This window comes from Orycteropus afer, unplaced genomic scaffold, assembly GCF_000298275.1.
Source record: "Orycteropus afer afer isolate SDZICR_OR568_19922 unplaced genomic scaffold, OryAfe1.0 scaffold00292, whole genome shotgun sequence".
In the NCBI taxonomy this organism is placed as follows: domain Eukaryota; kingdom Metazoa; phylum Chordata; class Mammalia; order Tubulidentata; family Orycteropodidae; genus Orycteropus; species Orycteropus afer.
The window spans coordinates 832,566-852,565 of NW_006921879.1; the positions used below are offsets into that span (position 1 = coordinate 832,566).

General features: G+C 41.8%; 1 protein-coding gene across 1 annotated transcript; it reads right to left on the reverse strand.

Annotated features, from left to right (window-relative positions):
• Nucleotides 1-3,699: 3,699 nt before the first annotated feature.
• RNASE12 (ribonuclease A family member 12 (inactive)) lies at nt 3,700-4,131 on the reverse strand. The gene has a single exon (XM_007951127.2). The coding sequence runs from the start codon at nt 4,126-4,128 to the stop codon at nt 3,700-3,702; it is 429 nt and encodes a 142-aa protein (XP_007949318.1). The 5' UTR covers nt 4,129-4,131.
• Between the last annotated feature and the right edge of the window lie 15,869 nt (nt 4,132-20,000).

The following is a 20,000-nucleotide window of genomic DNA, read 5'->3' on the forward strand; positions in this document are numbered from 1 at the left end:
CGAGGAGTGGCTGGTGGGTTTGAACCGCCAGCCTTCTGGTTAGCAGTCAAGTGCTTTAGCCACTATGCTACCAGAGCTCCTTCCCACTTCATAGACATACCTAATAGTTCAACCTGTCCACCCATCTATCCACCCACATACCCATGTTTGCCTTCACTGACAATGCAGTACTGTATGTGCAAAATGGTTCATCTTTCTTGTCTGTACCCCCCACAGACCTCTCTATGTCCTCCTCAATGCCACCATGTTGATCACTCACATTTGGTACATTGCCCTTCTCTTCACCCAAATCAACACTTATCTCTACCTATCTAACAGTGTTCCCTCCCTTCTCCTCCCATCCCCGGTAACCAACAAAGAAAATTTCCTGGAAGCCTGTATTTCAAGTAGGCAGAATCCACAGATGCCTGGTTTGATTATAAGCTACTAGATGCCCATTTTAAAACATCAGACCTCCTCAAACTATAAATGTCTAAAAAGTCACCATTCATTTGAATTGGGCTTTTATTCCTATTGAATGAAAAGGCTCTGAGAACAGATTCCACTGAACAATGTCGATTACTCAAAAATTAATAGGAATGCTTCTATCTCTAAGATTTTGCTTTTCATTAGAAGGGAGAGGTTGGAGAGAGAAGGAGAGAGCACTGGGAAGGGAAAAAAGGGCAATGAAACCTAGGGAGACAGAAAGGAAAAGGAATAAGAATTTAGAAAGTAGAAATAAAGGACACATTTCAGCTACTGCAAAGGTTTTTCTGGGAAATAGGCTACCAGGGCCTTGTAAATTACGTGCTAAGGTCCACCTGTTCCTGCTTAGCTTCTTTGCAGATGTCGAGGGCTGTGCTCCCTTAGTGGCACCCACACTTCCATAAAGACAACAGCAGCGGTGAGATTCACACAGAGAAATGAATAATGACACTTGGCACAAAAGGGCCACCATTGATGGAAGGAGAAGCCATGAGATGGGTAAGCCTGGACTACTTAACCAGGTTGCAAAATGTCCTTTGCTCATGATTTTCACCCCTCTTGTAAATCATATTGATCAGTTCTAACTGATATTCCCAAAAGACAGAGCTAACAACTAGCTCAAGTGTAATCCTTCTTTGATCTGGCCTTGAATTAAGCCCAGATCAACAGTGGAACAGTTGAAGTCTTTCAAGCAAGACGATCAGGACAGAGAGGGCTCTCTGAAGCTAGTGAATCTCTTATGCTCACACAGCTCACTGGAAGAGCTTCTGGTTGTCATACAGAAGTGAAACAATATGGTTTAGAATTAGTAACCCCATAATCTGGCCCTTATTTTCCAACTATCCCTGATTTCCTGTACCCCCCCCCCAATACTAATCCTTCCCTCCAGCAAGCCTAGTCACCACCACACTACCTAAGAAAAAGAATTGTGGAGTAGATTGACCAGGAAGGAACCTCAAAGATGATCTAGCTCAAGCCCCTAACTTTTTTCAAAAAATTCTTATATTTATTTTTAATGCATTTTATTGAAATATAATTTATGTACAGTGAAATACACAAAACTAAAGTGACATGGGTCAATGCATTTTTTTTTTGCAGTGTTCCCTCCCCTCCCCTCCCACCTCTGGCAACTGACAAAGAAAGTTTCCCTCCATATATAAACCTTTCCTTGACCCTCCACAACAATGAATTAATAATATATTTGTCCTTCTGTGATTGACTTATTTCACTAAGCATAATGTCTTTCAAGTTCATCCATATTATGCGGTGTTTTGCAGACTCTACATTATTCTTTAGTGCTGCATAGCATTCCAGTATGTGTATGTACCATAGTTTAGTCATCCACTCTTCTGCTGATGGACACGTGTTTCCATCTTTTTGCTATTGTAAATAGTGCTGTGATGATCATGAGCGTGCATGTATCTGTTCCTATCCTGACTCTCACCTTTCTAGGCTATATACCTAGTAATAGGATTACTGGGTCAAATGCTATGTCCAATTCCAACTTTCTAAGGAATCGCCATATTTCTTTCCACAGTGGTTGTATCACTTTACAGTCCCACCAGCAGTGTATGAGAGTCCCAGTCTTTCCACATCCCCACCAGCATTTGTTATTTTCTATCTCATTGAACCTTGCCATCAGTGCTGGAAGCCCCTAACTTTCGAGATGAGGAAACTAATGCTAAAGAGGAACAGGATTTGATTATATTCCAAGAATTCAGAGGCTTTCTTTCTCTTCCTTTCACTCTCTAACTGTGAGGATAATATGCTTACAGCTGAGCTTGGGGTAACTAAGGAGTTTATTTGTAAGAAGTAAAAGGGGAAAAAAATTAGCAGTCTGGCCCCACATCCTCTCTATTCCCTCTGTTCAATGCAAAGAGAAGACACCTTGAGTTCTGAGCGTCTCAATCCCCCCTGGGAAATACTTATTTATTTCTCTCCACAGTCTTTAAGGGAAATAATTTCTGATCAATGAGGTTTCTTCTGATCTCCTTTTCTTTTCGTTTCAAGGTACAAAAGAAGCTGCTGAATAAGAATAGATGCAACTTGAGTAGTATAGCTTAGTGTCTTTAAAAAAGACACTAAAACATGGCCCCAATAGTTTTTACACCTAGAAGCAGGGCTGGAATTAGGATGAGATTAATGAGGTACTCACTTCAGAGACAGTATTTAAGGAGATACCAAAGAACTCAGTAATCAAGATACGTAATATTCTAATGCAATTTTTAAAAAATAATGCAAAAAAGAAATCTCTAGTGAACAAATATCAAAATTTTAATTAATAGTATCTGAGTCTGCGCTAGCATGACTCACATCCCTCATCTTGCCCTAATCTCAGCCCTGTCAAATCAGGTCTCTATTTAACAATTTGAAGGATTCTATGGGAAAAAGGAGCTCTGGTAGCATAGTGCCTAAGGCACTTGACTGTTAACCGGAAGGCTGGCGGTTCAAACCCACCAGCCACTCCTCAGAAGGAAGGTTGGGCAATCCTACTTTTGTAGTGATACTGCCTCGGAAACCCAAGGAGGTGTCACTATGAGTCGGGGCCGACTCGACGGCAAATAACAACAACAACATTTAACAATTTGATGTTTTGTTCTTAGGGGAAGTTTTGCATTCATTTTGATTTTTTAAAATATTGAGTTAAAACATTATATATCTAACTTACTCAGTTGGTTTTTTGTTTTTGTTTTTGTTTTTTTGGTGCTCCCTTAAATTTTGTACCTGAAGTGAGTGCCTCATTCACATTACCCTAATCTCATCTCTGCCTAAGATTCACTCTTAACCAAAAAAACCTAACTCACTGCCATGGAGTCAATCTTGGCTCATAGAGGCCCCTCCTTGGGTTTCTGAGGCAGTATCACTATGGAAGTAGATTGCCCAAACTTCCTTCCAAGGAGTGGCTGGTGGGTTTGAACCACCAGCTTCTGGTTAGCAGTCAAATGCCTTAGGCACTACACAACCTCTTAGCTCTCATCAAAGGACCCAAAGACAAGAGACAAGAAATTAAAATACATGCAGAATTCAAAATTTAATTCAGTAAAGATTTTTATTATTATTGAAGAAGAATAAAAAGATTCCAGCTCAGCAACACTGGAAAGATAAATGATTTGTGGCTACCCATTTCACTCAAGGCATGACCCCATGTCCACAACTCAGGTTTGCTTTAAGAAGAACCAGCACCAGAATAATGAGAGTGAAGAGAAGATCCCAGACTCAGATGCTGATACCAAATTATTCAATAAATCCCTGGAAACTAACTGCCACGATGTCATCACACGTGACAAGAATGAACCCCTTCTTGGGGGAAATGTGGTACTTGCAGGCAGGGTATCTGGTGCCTTCAATGAGCTCACAGACCGTCATTTTGAACTTTATCCTGCTCTGGAAGCAGAAAAGGGTGGAATGATTATGACAAGCCATCTTCTTGAGAGAAGTGCAGACAGCATTGATTTTCTGAGGCCTCTCATGGATGAAGATGTGTTTCTTTTTGCAGGTGTTGTCAGGTTCCTTGATGACTCTTTGTAAGATCATATAGTTGCAGTACCTCACAGAAACATAACTCTGAGGGTAGTCCACATGCAACTGCTCTAGGGTTGGCGTCCCTGATCCTTCATTCATCTCATTTTCCCAGAACAGAAGCACCAGGAAAATGATTACCATCAGTATTATCACGGGCGTAAGTCCCTTCGCATCTTTTGCTGTAAGTCCTATAGAGAAGGGGAGACAGAAGTAACAGAGGGTCATCCTTAGATGCCTCCTGCCTCAACCTCTGACTTTGCACCAGCATTCTTGAGATATTTTCTTTTTTCTGCTCATTAAAACTGTGTTGATCCTGCAAGATCCAGCTGGAAGTTTAGCTCCTCCAGAAAGTCCTTCTTAACCATGTCAGCCCTCAGAGTTTATTATTTACCTGTTAGCTCATATTCCCATTTTGTTTGTTTTGCCTTCCCCAAGCTGCTTGATTGTAGGTACCACATATACCCATTGTCACTGAGTCGATTTCAACTCATAGCGACTCCCATTGGGTTTCCAAGGGTGTAAATGTTTACAGAAGTAGATTGCCTCATCTTCCTCCTGTGGAGCAGCTGGTGGGTTTGAACTGCCAACCTTCTGGTTATCAGCCAAATGCCTTACAATTCTCCTGAATCCTTCAAAGTGCTTAACAATAGCTGGACAAGCAGAAGGTGCTAAAAAATACCTGTGCCTGATTGTTTTATTCCTGTTACTAGATGGCTTTCTCTCCCATAATATTTTCAAGCCTCATTCCATTCAATTCCTCATACTTTTACTACTGTCTATGCATCTGTTCTTCCCAATCCTTTCCCAGTCTCTATTTGTGTTGATCCTCTTTGACTCTCTGCTAGCTACTCTTACCTGTCCTTTTTGCTGTAGCTCTCACAGGTAGCATATCCTTGTGATCATGGATCTAACAAAGTCCTTTGTGTCTCTCTGTTCCCTGACAATAACTGGTACAGAGCCAGATGAGTGTGGGGAGGGCTAGTGTGGAAAGAGCAGAAAGGGAGGGACTTGAGAACTATGCTTTGGTGCCAATGGGGAGAAATGGAAGTTAGCTTCAGAGGGAGAGTTGGGTAAGGCAAATTTTGAATATATGCTCATTGAACAATCACGGACTTTTAAAAATAGCATTCACTGAAGTCCTACTGTGTGTCAGCTACAGTATTGTCTGTTTTATAAAGTTGCCATCAATCATTATATAATACAAACCTGTGAAGTAGCAATTATTTCTATCTCACTGGTAAAGAAACAAGTTGCAGAAACGTTAAGGCCAGGATGAAAGATGGCAAGGGTTATAAGAGCCTCAGTGCTTAACACTGAAACTCCAGCTTCAGCAAGTTTCATTCCCACATGGTGTCTAGGGCAGTGCAATATCGGTATTGACGTTAATCTTGATAAAACCCTGGGTTCCTGGAGTGTTTGGTTCTCAAACTCTGCCTCCCCAGGTAACTGAACATTGGAATCACCTGGGGGATCTTTTTAAAATACTGGCTTCCACCTTGAAATTTACTACCTGGCTTCTACCATGAGAAATTTTACTTCCTTTTTGAGTGTGGTATTAAGTATGGTCTGGGCTTTGGGATTATTAAATGCTTCCCTGGTGGTTCTAATATGCAGTAAAATTTGGGAACCACTAATGAGTGAGAAACCTACATGGCAAATCAGTGAGTAAAGTATTCAGACAACAGAATTATTTTCCTTGCTATCATTTCCTGGTCAGTTGATACAGGAATGAAAAAATAGACTAAACTTACTACTAGTTGCCCTGAGACAATTTCTCTTTTGAACAGTCAAATACAGAGTATCCTCTACACACTTGTATCTTTCTAATAGATGCCAGGAAAACTCTCTGGGTAAGGGGGTGTGAAAGAATATTCTCAGGTTGTAAGATGGCCTAGGAAGGACGGAGAATCCTGGAAAAGTCTTCAAAGAATTTGTCTCTATACAACAACAACAAAAGCATAATTTCAGATCATGTAAATGAGCAACTGTTGTTGGGCTCAATCAAGTCAATTCTGACTCACAACAACTCCATGTGACAGTAGAATTGCCTCATAGGGTTTTCTTGGCTGTAATATTTATGGAAGCAGTTCTTTCCCTCATGTAGCTGCTGGATAGGCTTGAATTGCCAACATTCTGGATAGCAACTAAGTGCTTTGTGCCAATGTTGTTGTTACTAAGTTCCATCAAGTCAGGTCTGACTCATAGCGACCTTATGTACAACAGAACAACACACTGCCTGGTCCTGCGGCAGCCTCACAATCCTTGCTATACCCGAGCCCATCATCTGAGTCATGGTGTCCATCCAGCTTGTTGAGAATCTTCCCCTTTTTCGCTGACCTCCACTTTACCAAGCATTTTATCCTTCTCCAGGGATCGGTGCCATCTGATGACATGACCAAAGTAGGTGAGATAAAATCTGGCCATTCTCATTTCCAAGGAGCATTCTGGTTGCACTTCCTCGGGGACAGATTTGTTCGTTCTTTTGGCAGTCTGTGATACTTTCAGTATTTTTTGCCAACACCACAACTGAAAAGCATCAACTCTTCTTTGGTCTCCCTTATTCACTGTCCAGCTCTCACATGCCTATGAAGTGATTGAAAGCACCATGGCTTGGGTTAGGTGCACCTTAGTCTTCAAAGAGACATCTTTACCCTTCAGCACTTGAAAGAGACCTTTTGCAGCAAATTTGACCAGTGCAATAAATCGTCTAATTTCTTGACTGCTGCTTCCATTGTTGTTGATTATGGAAACAAGCAATATGAAATCTTTGGCAACTTCAATCTTCTCTCCATTTATCATGATGCTGCTTATTGGCCCGATTATGAGGATTTTAGTTTTCTTTATCTTGAGGTGTACTCCATACTGCCAACTGTAGTCTTTAATCTTTGTCAATAAGTGCTTTAAGTCATCTTCACTTTCAGCAAGCAAGATTGTGTCATCTGCATAATGCAGTTTGTTAATTGTCTTCCTCCAATCCCGGTGCTGCATTCTTCTTCATATAGTCCAGCTTCTTGGATTATTTGCTCAGCACACAGATTGAATAAGTATGGTGAAAGGATACAACCCTGACACACTCCCTTCCTGATCATAAGCCATGCAGTATCCCCTTGTTCTTTTCAAACGACAGCCTCCTGGTCCATGTACAGTTTCTCGTGAACACAATTATTAAGTGTTCTGGAATTCCCATCCTTCTCAATGTTATCCATAATTTGTTATGATCCACACAATCAAGTTTACAGTGATAGAAAATCTGGCAACAGATATTGGTGATGGTTGCACAACATGATCGATGTACTTGGTGTCCCTAAATGGGATATGAGAAAAAGCACTAAATTGGCAATTGTTGTGTTATATATTTACAACAATTGAAAAACAACAATGATCCTACAGACTTTTTTCTTCATGTCTATCTTCTTATAACTTCTCCGTGGCGCTGCAACTGACTTTGGCTTACTTCAGCCTCCTTCCGAAGCCTGGATACAGGCCTTAACCTTTATTCTCCAATGCACCACTAAACACAAGGGTGTGGGCTCTAAAAGACTTTCTAAAAGTTTTGGATGACAGATGAGAAAACGAATCTTCACATTGATTCACATATCTGCTATTCCTGGCGTCTCTTAGCAGACCCTTCACAGGACCCTCTTTCTTTTTCTTTCTTTTTTAATTTGTATTGTGATTTGGGTCAAAGTTCATAGAGCAAATTCACTTTCCATACAGCCATTCATATTCATTTTGTTTCATGACATTGACACTGCAATTCCCCACAATGTAACAGCTCTCTTCTCCCTCCCTCCCGTAGTTACTTCTTCCCTGTGTCCTTTCCTATGCATTCCTGCCTCCTGAGTTATCTCCATGTGCAATACCGCCCATCTGTTCTCCCACGAATGACTGAATGATCGTTGTAAGGAGTATGTCTACTTGTTGTAAGTATTCACCCTATTTGCCTGTTTATTGTTTGGCTGGAAGCCACAGAAGTGAATTCAATTTCAGACCTGAAAGGTAACTAGGGTCTATAGTCTCAGGTATCTCACCAGGCTCTATCAGATTAGTAAACTTGGTCTTTTTTTTTAATGAATTTGATTTTGTTCCACATTGTTCTCCCACTCTCTCCAGGATCTACAGACCCTCTTTCAAATTGTCCCTTTCCCTTGGTCATTCTGATGCAAGGTTTGCTTGTCCTACTTATCATCTCCTGCTTAGTATCTTCTCAACTCGTGGGCTCCCATCTACAGTAGTGACCACAGACTCTCAACGGAGGAAGGCCTAGGAGATGGCAATCATGCCAAAAAAGACTTCCAAGGGCTTCTTAAAGGTGAATTTTCTGGCTGCTGTACATTCAATTGAGAAAATCTCAATTGCCCACATCAAAGAATGGGAATGGAAGGAGGTTGCTGAGTCTGTTGGAGGAGGGCTGATGACTCCACCACCAGCCCTCAACCACTCCTTAGTCTGCCACTGCCTGGCTACCATACGTTTTAAATTATATATGTGTGTGTGTGTATATATATATATATACACACACATATATTATATATATATATATAGTGGGAGAGGGATCCTAAGTGAAGTCCATCTGAGTAATTTTGCTACTAACTGAAAATACAGAAACCTAGACCTCTTGAACCAAAATGTCTGGAGGTAAGGCCCTGGAATCTGATTTGTGATTAGTAGCCTATCTCCAGCGAGTATAATACACACTGATATTTAAGCACTACCACAATAGATAGGAGCTCTGGTAGCATAGTGCCTAAGGCACTTGACTGCTAACCAGAAGGCTGGTGGTTCAAACCCACCAGCCACTCCTCACAAGGAAGATGGGGCAATCTACTTCCTAGTGATACTGCCTCAGAAACCCAAGGAGGGGTCGCTATGAGTCAGTTCTGACTCGACGGCACATAACAACAACAACAACACCACAATAGATGAACCCCATAGTGGTAAACAACATAATAATATCTAAAGAGTTGTACCCATCTCACACAAAATAGACTCCAGAGTCAGGAAGGGAGAAAGGGTGAAGTGAGAATGTGTCAGTGGGTTAGGAAGCAAGGTGAAGGCAGGGGATTACCGACAGTGAAGTAGCTGGGAATGACTTGGATTGGGGAAGATGGGAACAATGCCTAGAGCAGAGAGTGCTCTTCTCCTGCCTCCATTTTCTAACCCTGTCTTCCTCCTTGTCTATCACACCAACAGCACCTCTTAGCATCTCTCTTAAGATTAAAAGGTTGGAAGTACTTCTGAGTTGGGATCTGATGTTTGCCCCCTTATTTATTTTCACTCAAGAGCCCTCCCAAATCATTCTCACCTACTACTCTGGTGAGGGGAAGAGTCAGATAACTTGAGTTTCTTTCTAGCCATATGGCCTTGCCCATAAGGAAATCCTTGCTAGTTCACACAAACTCTCAGGTACTCACTGTAAGCCCACATATCAAGAAATATTGCTAACAGCAATACAAAGAGCACAGGACTTTTTCATCTCCTCCAAGAACTATCTCCTTGAGTCTTCACAAATAAGTCTTCCTCCATGCTTCAGTCTTAGCAGAGTATTAGCACTTACCATAGATTCTTGCAAAGGTTTATTTGGGCTTCTTTCCAGCATTCTATGAGCATCTGGAGAGCTTGAGACATGTACTTATTTGTTCTAGCACAGTGCCTGGTACTTCACAGGAGATCAAAGAAATATTTGATGTACTATTTGATGTAGTAGATGACCAGGTAAGAGACTATGGCTCTGGCCGCTCTTCCACCAATAACTAGCTCTGTGGAAAATCATGTCACTTTTCAGGGTCTCAGTTTCTTCATCTCTAAGATGGAGTGGTAGAAAAGAATAAAGGTAGAATTTAACTATCTATAAGGTCACTCTCTACTGTTACAAAATAAGGTCATAACTAAATCAAAATCACCCCAATGGCTGCTCTCTTAAGATGACAATTCTCTGGCTGCCAGCTCTATTCCTCTTTCCCCTTCACCCTCATACACACACCGAGGGAGTAGGGAGATGCTGCCTATCTCTCAGCTCCCATTCAAGGTTAGCAATGGGGATATGGGGAGTTGGATCCAGGGCACCAAGCCCAGAAGTGGAGAGGTAAAGATATGATTTGGAATGTGGTGAAGTATGCCTCTGAAATGGCATAGGGAATTGACATTCCGAGTCACTGGGACACCTTTCTAAATCAACAACACTCACTCTTCTTTTTAATAAAAAGGTACCCCTATTCTGGGGGGTATATTGGCAATTACCTTTGGCAATTACAGAACTGTTTCCAGACAAGCTATTAATTGTAGGACATAATACCCTCACAAACCCCTAGGCACTTTTTAAACATCCCTCATTTACCTCATCTGTGTTCTTGTTCAGGTGATGTGGACAGACTGGGTCCTGCACAAGACCAAAAACAAGCTGTTCTTGATCTTGAGCAGGACATGTTCTGAATCATAGCTCATCAATCTCAGCCCTGCAGTTATAGCCCCAGGATATGACCAAGGGAGGTCCTGTTCTCCCTTAGGGGAAAGCCAAACCTCTTATTGTTCTGTACTTGTGGAAATTCAGGCCTTGCCCATCAGCCCAGAAAAGGCCACACTTAGGGAAGGCTCGTCTAAGCGTGTCCTAACAGCTACTTTGTAAGCCCTTTTCCCTTCAGTTTTCTATTTCTGAGAATGCCTTGATCCTATGATCAAAGCATATCTGGCTTCTAATCTATGCCCCCAGCCTTCAGTAAATAGTTCCCACTGAATCCACATTGAGGAAGGACCATTAACCTAGCCTTCCCTATAGCAATCGCCTCCAACGACACAGATCTTTCATACCACTCCCAGCCTCTACTCTCCTTTCTGGACCAGTTCCAACTTCCCTGAGAATCAGATAAGATGAATAAAAGAAGATGAATGATTATTCTCAACCCTAAATAATCACTAAGTCTAAAGAATCCAAAACCAAAACCAAACTCACTGCCATCAAGTCAATTCTGACCCCTATTGGCTTTCCAAAGTGGTAACTCTACAGAAATAGATTGATTGCCCCATGTTCCTTCCACAGAGCAGCTGGTGGGTTTGAACTATCTGGTTACCAGTCAAATGCCTTAAGCACTGCACCGCCAGTACTCCTTCTAAAGAACCTGTTGTTGTTATGTGCCAGTGCTCCTTCTAAAGAACCTGTTGTTGTTATGTGCCATCGAGTAGGCCCCAACTCATAGTGACCCCAGGCCCCAACTCATAGTAGGCCCCAACTCAAAGTGACCCCTCCTTGGGTTTCCGAGGCAGTATCATTACAGATAGTAGGATTGCCCAAGATAGTAGGATTGCCCAACCTTCCTTCCGAGGAGTGGCTGGTGGGTTTGAACTGCCAGCCTTCTGGTTAGCAGTCAAGTGCTTTAGCCACTATGCTACCAGAGTTCCTAAAGAACCTAGATGCCTTGAAAACTCCCTGTTCAGAAGCCCCCGACTACAGCAGAATGAACAGTGGCCTGGGAGTCATGAAAGCTGGGTCTGCCACTAACTAACCCTGTGACCTTGAGCCTAATTCCATGTACCTCAGTGTCCTCTTTTGAAAGTAGCTGGCAGTTGGCAGAGTTAGTGGGATAACATACATCTAGCTATAGCATTTCTTGATGCAGGACTGTGTTCTTATTTATAAAAAAGCTGAAAGTTGGATCCCAGTGGCTTCCTGTCAACCCTATACTACAGCATAGTAATCTTTTAAAAACACAAATCTAATCATGTTCCTGTGTTATTCACCTCCATCCCCTAAAATGGGTCAATGACTCTCCATTGGCTCTGAGATAGTGACTGCAGTCCTTACCTCTGCCTACCAAGCCTTGCCTTATGTCAAGCCATTCTCTCTTTCTCTTTATATTCCTCTCATACCCCTGCTTTTCAGTTCCCTGAATTCATTAGGCTTCTTTCCAACTCAAAATTTTCAACATCTCTACTTCTTTCATGGAATGTTCCTTATTCTACTCACCCCTTCTCATTCTGTCTGCTTAAATCCTGTATCCTTCTTATCCTTAGACAAGTGTTCTCAGAAACACCAGACTAAGTTAACAGCCACTGCTTTTGCTTGCTTAAAACCCTGTACCTTTCCTTTATGGTCCTCATCACTAGCATAATAAATTAATAATACTTTTCAGTTTTTTAAAACTTGACTGTAACTTGAAGAGAGACCTGGTTCCCTGCAGTAATCTCTGTTGCAAGCACAGTCTCTGGAATATAACAGATACTGAATAAATATTAGCTGAGTAAATAGTGATTGAATAAAAACAATGTATGAAAGAATGAACTAAAATAAATGTATGTTGGCCTTTACATACAATACCACAGAGCTCTTCTTTGCAGAATTCCATCTTTTTTGAGTCACCCCCCACACACCCCAGATTCTGTATTACCATATGAATGTAAGATCAGATCAATGAAAAGAGAGAAAAATATTTATTCACTTCTACTTACCACTCAAAGGAGCTCTGGTGGTGGAGTAGATAAATCATTTAGCTGCTAACCAGAAGGTCAGCAGTTCAAACCCACCAGGCGCTCAGTGGAAGGAAGATGGGGTGATCTACTTCCATAAGGATTTACAGCCTCAGAAACTCAATGGGGGTCGCTATGAGTTGGAGCTGACTCAATGGCAGTGAGCTTGGGTTTTTTGAACTTATTGTTCAAGGCCTTAAATATATGACTGTTTCCCTGACCTCCTCAATTTGGTTCTTAAAGACCAGCTCAGAAGGTGGCTGTTACTCTGCTCTCTGCTTTCCCTCCATCTCTGTGGGAAGCCATCTACCTTAAGAAATGTTACAGTTTGTTTTGTTTTAAGTCTTCAAACAGCAAAATGTTTACTTTTGATTCCAAGATAACCATGATTAAGTTACAAAAATTGGCATTTATGGTGCATCTTCAAAGCATTTCCCTTTAATGGAAACTTAGTGTTACAGAATCTCAAGATAAAAAGGTTTTTTAAAAATCCATTTTGTTGCCTTTATAAAACAAAAGAGAACCTAGCATAAGTCATGAAAGTCTACTCATACTTCAAGTCCTTCTCCTTCAGAAACCAGCATTGTTATATTATTTCCATTTAGCAAACTCTGATCTGATTTAGTAATCCTGCTTCCTTTTGGTGTGATTTCAAACTCAGTGACATCTTCCAATACCATATTCACAAAGTCATCAAAACCTAGAAGCCTGTCAACAATTTCCTTATCACTCTTCATCACAATGTGAATTCGTGATCCTATACACTTGTCCGCAAGCGCTAGAGGCAGCAGCTGCGACGGGTTTGTGGTAGGGTTAGCTACCATGGCTACACTGGAAGTTACCTGCCAAGAAATGTTGCTATTGTTATCAGGTGCCGTCAAGTGGATTCCAACTTATAGTGACCCTATTACAACAGTGAAACACGGCTTGGTCCTGTACCATCCTGACGATTATTGTCACACTTAAGCCCATCTTCATAGCCCTGTGTCAATCCATCTCCTAGAGGATCGTCCCCTTTGTGCTGACCCTCTCTACTTTTCCAAGCGTGAGATCCCTCTCTCTAGGGACTGGTCCCGACTGAAACATGACCAAAGTCCAAGAGACAAAGTCCGGCCATTCTCTCTTCTAAGAAGCATTCGGTCTGCATTTCCTCCGAGACAGATTTGTTTGTTCTAGCAGCATGGTACATTCAATATTCTTTGCCAACCCCACAACTCAAAGGAATTAATTCTCATGTAACTCTCAAAACAAAACTCACTGTCGTAGAGTCAGTTCCGACTCATAACGATCCCTCCTTGGGTTTCCGAGGTAGTATCTCTACAGAAGTAGATTGCTGAGTCTTCGTTTTGAGAAATGGCTGGTGAGTTTGAACCACCAGCCTTCTGGTTAGCAGTCAAATGTCTTAGGCACTACACCACCAGGTCTCCTTTATTTCTTGACTAGCTCTCACATGCTTACAAGGCTATTGAAAATACCATAGTTTGGGTTAGGCACACTTTAGTTTTCAAAGTGACATCTTTACTCTTCAACACTTTAAAGATGTCTTTTGCAGCAGATTTGCCCACGTCAATACGTCATTTGCTTTCTTGACTGCTGATTTCATGAGCATTGATTGTGGAGCCAAGTAAAATGAAATCCTTGACAACTTCAATCTATTCTCTATTTGTCATGATGTTGCTTATTGGTCCAGTTGTGAAGATTTTTGTTTTCTTAATGTTGAGGTGTAACCCATACTGAAGACTCCAGTCTTTGAACTTCATTGGTAAGTGCTTCAAGTCCTCTGCACTTTCAGCAAGCAAGGTTGTGTCACCTGCGTATCACAGGTTTTTCATTAGCACCTTAATGCTGTGTTCTTCTTCAGTGTAGTCCAACTTCTCATATTATTTGCTCAGCATAGACTGAATAAGTGGGATAAAAGGATACAACCCTGAAGCACACCTTTCCTGATTTGAAACCATGCAGTATCTTCTTGTTCTATTTGAATAGCTGCCTCTTGGTCTATATACAGGTTCCTCCTGAGCACAATGACATGTTCTGGAATTCCCATTCTTATCAATGTTATCCATGATTTGTTATGATCCACAAAAATCAAATGCCTTTGAATAGTCAATAAAACATAGATAAACATCTTCTCAGTATTCTTTGCTTTCAACCAAGATCCATCTGACATCACCAAAGATATCCCTCATTCCATGCCCTCCTATGGAATTTCTGACAGTTCCCTGTCAGTATACTGCTGCAATAATTTCTGAATTATCTTTAGCAAAAATTTTATTTGCATGTGATATCAATGATATTGTCAGATTATTTCTGCAATATGTTGGATCATCATTCTTTGGAATGGGCCCAAATATCAATCTCTTCTTGTCTGTAGGCCAGGGAGTTGTCTTCTTGGCATAAATGAGTGAGCACCTCTAATGCTGCATCTGTTTCTGAAACATCTCAGTGGTATTCCTTCTATTCCTGGAGCCTTGCTTGTTGCCAGTGCCTTCAGTGCAGCTTGGGCTTCTTCATTCAGAACCATCAGTTCTTGATCATATGCTACCTCCTAAAATGGTTGAACGTTGATCAATTCTTTTTGGTACAGTAACTCTTTGTCTTCCTTCCACCTTCTTTCAGTGCTTCCTGCATCATTCAATATTTGGCCATTAGATTCCTTCAATATTACAACTTGAGGCTTGAGTTTTCTTTAGTCCTTTCATCTTGAGACATACTGAGCATATTTTTCCCTTTTGATTTTTTAACTCCAGATTTTTGCACATTTCGTTATAATACTTTCCTTTGTCTTCTTGAGGTGCCTTTTGAAATCTTCTGTTCAATTCTTTATTCAATGCTTTCTTCATGTATGATGTTCTTGATGTCATCCCACAACTTCTCTGGTCTTTGGTCATTTGTGTTCAGCACATCAAATCTATTCTTCAAATGGTGTATGAATTCCAGTGGTCTCTAAATTCTTAAGAAATGGTTCAGCTTAATCCCATGAACACCATTCCCCTGGACAATAACATGTTTCTCTCCCCTATAAGATTTCTCTCCACTTCATGCACACAGAAGGATAAACAGAAAATAGCAGGGTCCATAGAAATTAGCTCTTAAAACCACAAACTCCTTCAAGAAAGACCCTGATGGGAAGATCAATAACAGTAGCTGATGTATCCACAAAGGGGCGAATCCTTGTTTGCCTTCCTAGCCTCTGAGAGCAGAGACACTTTCCCGTTTGTATGTGTTTTAGGATTAGCATCAGGTTCTCACCTCAGCGTTCCACATAATCCTCTCACCATCTTCCCTATATGCCAGCCTTGTTTTGTAGACAGGAATTATATTCATAGTGCTCTTTCATCTCAAAGACTTGGTCAAATGAGGTTGATGAAATCCTGTTGACATACGACATAGGCCTTCCTCAACCTTAATTTTCCTTTTCATTTCTCATTTCCTATGGTGACCTCTGTATCTCCCTTGCTGTTGTTGTTATGTGCCGTCAAGTAGGACCCGACTCCTAGCAATCCCTCCTTGGGTTTCCTAGGCAGTACCACTACGGAAGTAGATTGCCCAACCTTCCTTCTGAGGAGTGGCTGGTAGGTTTGAACCTCCAGGCTTCTGGTTAGCAGTTAAATGCCTTAGGCACTATGCTACCAGATCTCTACTCCCTATTATTCTTCTACTCTTACAGACTGAGGAGCACTGGTGGCGTAGTGCCTAAGGCATTTGACTCTTAATCAGAAGGCTGGCAATAGTGATACTGCCTCAGAAACCCAAGCAGGGGTCACTAGGAGTCAGATCTGACTTGACAGCAGTGATTTTGGTTTGGCTTTTTTTTTTCTTACAGAATGACCCTGCTATGTGACCCCAAAACACCATCTTTCAAGGTTTGCCCAAAGCCATGAGTGCCTGAGTAGTCCTGTGCTTAATCTGCAAGTTTGCAACAGAAGTGAGTGGCTCTGATACCCAATTTACAACTCTTGAGAGCCTACTTTGTGCTTTCCTTTGTCTAGTTTGAAGAATCTTTCAAAACTTCTTTAAATCATTTGCAGAGCCACCACAGAATGTTCTCCAAATGGGGCTGCCCTTCAGCCTTTCTCAGAGAATGGCACATTCCCCACACTGCAAGAGTCCTCTAATATCAAGCCTTCCAAATCCCTACACTCCTTATTTCCCTCAGAGTCACCGGCTCAAGTTTTCCTTAAAAGGTTGTATAATATTTTTATTTTAAAACAAAAATTCCCACAATTCATTAACCAATATTTATTGAGTATCCATTAGACGCTAACTGTGTCAGCCTCTGAGGCTTCAGGAGTAAACAAGATCCTGCTTTCCCAGAAAGAAGCTGGTGGTGTGGTGCCTAAGGCATTTGACTGCTAACCAGAAGCAGAAGTGGGTTTGAACCACCAGCCACTCCTTGGAAGGAAGATTGGGCACTCTACTTCTTTAGTGATATCTCCTTAGAAACCCAAGGAAGGGTTGCTGTGAGTTGGATCCAACTTGAGGGCAGTGGATTTGGTTTTTTGGTTTTATTCTCCTGGAGCTCCATTCTAGTGATGGGGAAAGGAGAATATTCTGAAAATAGAGATCACAACATTTGTTAATGGATTAAATGTGGGTTTTGAGAGAGAGTGGGGGTGAAGGGAGTGATCCCAGACCCTAGCCCTTGTGTAAAGAATAAGAGTTTCTCACTCTTTCTTACACACACACATACACACACAATCAAACCAATTACTGTCAAGTTGATTCTGACTCATGGCAATCCCATGTGTGTCAGAGCAGAACTTGCTCAATAGAATTTTCAATGACTGACTTTTCGAAATTAGATTGCCAACCCTTTCTTTGAAGGCATTGCTGGGTGAACTTGAACCTTCAGTCTCTCAGTTATCAGCTAAGCAGGTTAACTGCTTACAGCACCCAAGGACCACACACACATGCACGCATACGCACACAGGCACACACACAGGCACACACACATGCATGCACACACATGCGCAGACACACACGCACCCCTCAAATAGAGCAGGTTGAACAACTGGGTTTTCCTTTTTGAGTTTCCTGCCTCTAATGTTTGCTCTTAATGGCTTGGAGGAACAGTAAGCAGGGAGGAACTGACTGAAACCAGAACGAAACTTAGCTAGAGAGGATAAGGTATCAGCTGGAAGAGGATGATCCTGAGGAAAGTGGAATGAGATCTAGGTGGTAGCATAGTGGCTAAGTCACTTGCCTGCTAACCAGACGGCTGGCGGTTCAAACCCACCAGCCACTCCTCGGAAGAAAGGTTGGGCAATCCTACTTCCATAGTGATACTGCCTCGGAAACCCAAGGAGGGGTCGCTATGAGTCGGGGCCGACTCGACTGCACATAACCACAACAACAAGACTATGTTACAGGACATTGTCTCCTACTGTGACCTGTAGAGGAATTTATTAGAGACTGTAACTTCAAGGACAGTAGTTCAAAATCCAATTATGCATAGAGAGCATATAAAAAGTAACCACTCCCAGGCCCCATCCTCAGAGATTCTAATCTAATTGGTCTGAGGTTGGACCCAGCAGTAGTTAAAAAGCGTTTGTTGTTGTTGTTGTTTTGCCGTCTAGTCGCCCCGACTCATAGCGACCCCTCCTTGGGTTTCCGAGGCAGTATCACTACGGAAGTAGGATTGCCCAACCTTCCTTCCGAGGAGTGGCTGGTGGGTTTGAACCGCCAGCCTTAGAAACACCAAAACACCAAATCCATTGATGCCCGGTAGATTCCAACGCATAGTAATGCTATAAGACAGAGTAAAACTGTCCCATGGGGTTTCCAAGGCTGTAATCTGTACGGATCACAATGCATGTATTGCATTGGGTAAGTCTGCTGCAAAGGGGCACTTTAAAGTGTGAAAGGGCAAAGATGTCACTTTGAAGACTAAGGTGCACCTGACCCAACCCATGGTATTTTCAATCGCCTCATATGCATGTGAAAGCTGGACAACGAATAAGGAGGACTGCAAAAGAATTGATGCATTTGAATTGTGGTGTCGGCAAAGAATATTGAATACACCACGGACTGCTAGAATGAACAAATCTGTATTAGAGGAAACACAGCCAGAATGCTCCTGAGAAGGAAGAATGGCCAGACTTCGTCTCTCATGCTTTGGCCATGTCAGAAAGGACCAATCTCTGGAGAAGCGTATTGTGCTAGGTAAAGTAGAGGATCCGTGAAAAAGGGGAAGATCCTCAACAAAATGGATTAACATAGTGACTGCAAAGATGGGCTTAAGCATGGCAATGATTGTAAGAATGGTGCAGGACCAGGCAATGTTTCATTCTGTTTGTTGTATACACAGTCGCTATGAGTCAGAATCAGCTCAACGGCTCCTAACAACAACTGTCTTTACAGAAACAGATTGCCACATTTTTCTCCCATTGAGCGGCTGGTAGATTCAAACTCACAAACTTTCAGTTAGTAGCTGAGCTCTTAACCACTGCACCACCAAAACTGACACGAAACTCACTGCAATGGAGTGGATGCTGACTCACAGCAACCCTACAGGATAGAGCAGAACTGCTCTATATGGTTTCCAAGTTTGTAATCTTTATGGAAGCAGACTGTCACATCTTTCTCCCACAGAGTGGCTGGTGGCTCTGTCACCAGGGCTCCTTAAAAAGCTTCACAATTGAGTCTAAATGAAAATCCCTACTGAGGAGTCCATTCCCAAGATGGTACCACCTGAGTGAGACTCCCCTCTCTCACATATACACATGACAGCCTTGTAATCTTAGGCTTGAATGAGAAAGGGCTGTATGTGACAGATGTCTCACCACTTTTGCTGACCCTTTGTTGCCAGAATATCCATAAGAAAGCAGCAAAACCTCAGCACTCAAAGAAGGTCCCCAATGCTTACAAAGGAGAAAAATTGAGGATCATATGAAGCTATTAATATAAAATATACCTCTGACCTAAGTCCTGAATGAACAATTGCTGGATAAGAGGGGGGAAAAAAAAAAACTGCAAAAGAGAAGCAATGGTTGATTTTTAGGAATAATGATTTTGTAAAAGAAATACCCATATACACACCATACTGGTGTGTAGTCAATTCTGACTCAGCAATCCTAAAGGACAGAATAGTACTGCCCCATAGAGTTTCAAGAGCTATAACTCTTTACAGAAGCATATTGCCACACCTTTCTCCTGTGGAGCAGTTGGTGGGTTCAAGAAATATAGTACTTTACATATAATACTTTATAGTGTTATTGTTGTTGTTATGTGCCATCGAGTCTGACCCGACTCATAGCGACCCCTCCTTGGGCTTCCGAGGCAGTATCACTATGGAAGTAGATTGCCCCATCTTCCTTCTGAGGAATGGTATTATATGCATATGATTTAATAACATGACAGTGAGCATTTGTCTAAAGATGAATTATACTTGTTTGGAAATGTACAAATCTGAAGTAGTATAATATAGAATGGTGTTCATAGAGTCTTATTAGGAGCTCTGGTGGCATTGTGCCTAAGGCATTTGACTGTTAGCCAGGGGGCTAGTAGTTCAAACTCCCCAGCCCCTCTTCAGAAAGAAGACTGGGCAATCT

What these genes read in the sequence shown, in the direction of transcription:
- RNASE12 (XM_007951127.2), bottom strand. Translation starts at nt 4,128, where the DNA reads ATGGTAATCATTTTCCTGGTGCTTCTGTTCTGGGAAAATGAGATGAAT.